Source organism: Embiotoca jacksoni, unplaced genomic scaffold, assembly GCF_022577435.1.
Source record: "Embiotoca jacksoni isolate LCO1_2020_lvr unplaced genomic scaffold, fEmbJac1.0.p SCAF_8, whole genome shotgun sequence".
NCBI lineage: Eukaryota > Metazoa > Chordata > Actinopteri > Embiotocidae > Embiotoca > Embiotoca jacksoni.
Window position 1 is genome coordinate 14,540,080 of NW_027185436.1, and position 2,991 is coordinate 14,543,070.

The following is a 2,991-nucleotide window of genomic DNA, read 5'->3' on the forward strand; positions in this document are numbered from 1 at the left end:
AAACGTTCTTATGACACTGAAAGTAAAAAAAAAAAAAATGGATCTGGGCTGACATGAATTCCAAATTAATAAATTTAACATCCGCATAAGTGTAAAACCCAATTTGCCCACATGAGCATTAATCAGTGAAAAGGTAGCAGCAGCAGTACTTCGTCAGGGTGGAACCATCAGTCATTATGTCTGCTCTTGGTGTGTTTCTCTCTCTCTATTTCCCTTGCGGGGATGTGTTTGTGACAAAGGCTGAAAAATACAGTTAGCTTGTCAAACAATAGTGTTTTACTCCAGCGAAGCCCACAAGAACAGGACCACAAGAACACACTCACACACATGCAAGTCAAAATGCCAGCTGAAGTCTCTTGAGAATAGAATAACCACACATTAACCTTTGTCTGAATGATGATGAATTGGCACACAGCGTGAAGAGGTTTTCCCCTCTTGATGAAAGATTGTTGCAGGTTTCTAAACAAATATTGTAGAGGCACGACTATCCCTATTTAATATCTTGTTAATATCTTATTTTCATGGTCAACATATTAATACTTGTTTTTTTTTTTTTTTTTAAGTTACATTACTCATGCAGGGATTACGGGGAGGTTTAAAATTAAAAGGGGGGGGGGGGGAAATCACCCTATAGTCGCTTTTGATATATTTGAACTACAATTCCCACAAGCTATAGCGTCATTTCCATTTCCCACAATCCTTTGCGCCGATTTAGCTCTCAGAAAACAAGAAGGTCGCCCGTAGCTGCGGTGTGCTGAAGTAGAGAAGAAGCAGGCTGCAATCATGCTCGGACAAGCTGTGAGGCGATTCACAACGTCTGCTGTTCGTTCTTCACACTATGGTGAAGGACCAGGGAAGGTGAGATTACATACTTAAAGCAGCATTGTCGATTTAAGTGTGTTTTTGTTTACGATGCGGCCTTGTCAGTACTCACAGCCTTGACGTTAGCCAGCGCTACCTGGAGGTCATGTCCGTCATTGGACTGTAGCGGGATTAGCTGCACAGAAAAGCATATATTTTGTGCCCTTTCCACAAAAAAAAAAAAAATAACAATACATTTAAACATGAAGGTAGACTCGTGGCTGATTTGTTGACGGGACAGAATGAGGTTGAGATCTGTCGGCTAGCGTTAGTTGAGCTAGTGAACGACAAGCAAACTCGGTCAAAGCCACACACAAAACAAAACAAAACAAAAACATTTTAAAGATATCTAACATGGCATACTTAAGATCCGCGTGTCTCATTATAGGGAAGCACTGCAATCACAAATACGTACAGAAAGATGACCGCTAATTCCTGAATGTAGTGTACTTCCGGCTGATTGCTACAACTTGAGGTCAGAGCTGTACGAGTAGTTTCAACATGCCTCAAAAGCCCTGGTAATGATGATGATAATAATAATAATAATAAACTATCATCTGTGGTTATAATGTGGTTGTTAATGATGTAGTTGTTCAGCATCTGATCGAAAAAAAAAAAAGCTCGTGGACATCACCAATCGCGTCAAGATAAATATCTCCGTCATTTTACAATGCAAATATGTTCTGTCTTGTTGTATGGTTGCATTCACTTTGTGCAAGTCCTTATTTGTTGAGACACCTGTCTCATCAATATTGTATTGTACCTTGATATGACACTATATATCAGATTAGATGCTCGATGCAGTGACATTGTGCTTCAGTCTAATTCATGTCTTTCTCGTAAAGGCGCCATTTCAGTAAAGTGATATTATTTTCTGAACTTACCAGATTGTTGTAGCTGTTTTTATTATTTGACTCGGTTAGTCATTATATTCACATTGCTGATTATTATTTATCAGAAATCTCATTATTTAAATGTGCATCCCTCCAGTATTGTTGCGTTATCAATGTCCAGGTATTTGGTAAAAAAAAATATGTATTTTGATATTTCTTTAAATGGAATTTTTTTTGTCTGCCCTTCATTAATTTGTAATATTCAGATGAGCTGTAACACTATTTGTACAAATCTCAAATATGTTCTACATTCTGGAATAAAAATGTGTTTTGTTTATGGATAATTTAATCGGAATTGCATTAATGACTTGAGTTTAATGAGTTTCAATGCATCATAACACACTTCGTCTTTCTACAGAACCTGCCATTTTCCGTGGACAACAAGTGGCGTCTGCTGGGCATGATGGTGGTGTTCTTTGGCAGTGGCTTTGCATTCCCCTTCATTGTTGTCAGACATCAGATCCTGAAGAAGTGAAATGGCCCGGTGCAGTCACTCACCCTTCAAGGTAATTAGACCTGACATTTTTATGGAGTACATCTGATTTCAATGAAATGTCAGGATGACGTGGCCTTTACTTCAGCCTCGATTTCTAGTGACCTCAGACAATAACTGTACCTCTTTAGCCTTTTTCTCTGTGGCATATCTCAAAATAAATTACCTGTATGTCTGAGAGTGACAGTAACAGATGTCATGTGGATTAACACTGCTGCTCTGTTGTGTAGATAGGCTCACACTTCAACACATTAATGTGACAGTTTATTGGGACATGGATGTGTATCAGGTGGGAGCAGGTCAGAGTTGTTGTCACATTTATCTTCACAGCCGTTTACTCAGAAATTGCTTTTTTGACATCAGATGTATACAAGACATCTTCCCACTTTCTGCCCTATTTCCTTGTTTTTTCTGCAGGTTGTCAGCTGGAACATATTTATCCATCAGCGTTCTATACGTGCGGAACAATGGGAATCACCTAATTTCCTTTGTAAATAAAGTCCTTCAATTTAAACATGACTGCTCTTTATTTCTTTCACTGCCTTTTCCACATAGAAGCCACCTTATGTACATGATAAAAAAAAAAAATCAATGGGATTTTTAATGGTGCTTTAAGTTCACAAAATAAAACTGAAAAGGTGAGAACTAAAATATGTCCTGCTATGTCACTGATGTTCAGTGTGTATATTATATGAATTGATTACATTACAACTAAATAAAAAAAAACACAATCACAAAAAAATC

At 37.8% G+C, this 2,991-nt stretch overlaps 1 protein-coding gene across 1 annotated transcript; it reads left to right on the plus strand.

Moving 5' to 3' along the window:
- Positions 1-695: 695 nt before the first annotated feature.
- cox7c (cytochrome c oxidase subunit 7C) lies at positions 696-2,761 on the plus strand. The gene is made up of 3 exons (XM_069138974.1): positions 696-858; positions 2,113-2,260; positions 2,665-2,761. The coding sequence occupies exons 1-2, from the start codon at positions 784-786 to the stop codon at positions 2,227-2,229; spliced, it is 192 nt and encodes a 63-aa protein (XP_068995075.1). The 5' UTR covers positions 696-783; the 3' UTR covers positions 2,230-2,260; positions 2,665-2,761.
- Positions 2,762-2,991: the final 230 nt, after the last annotated feature.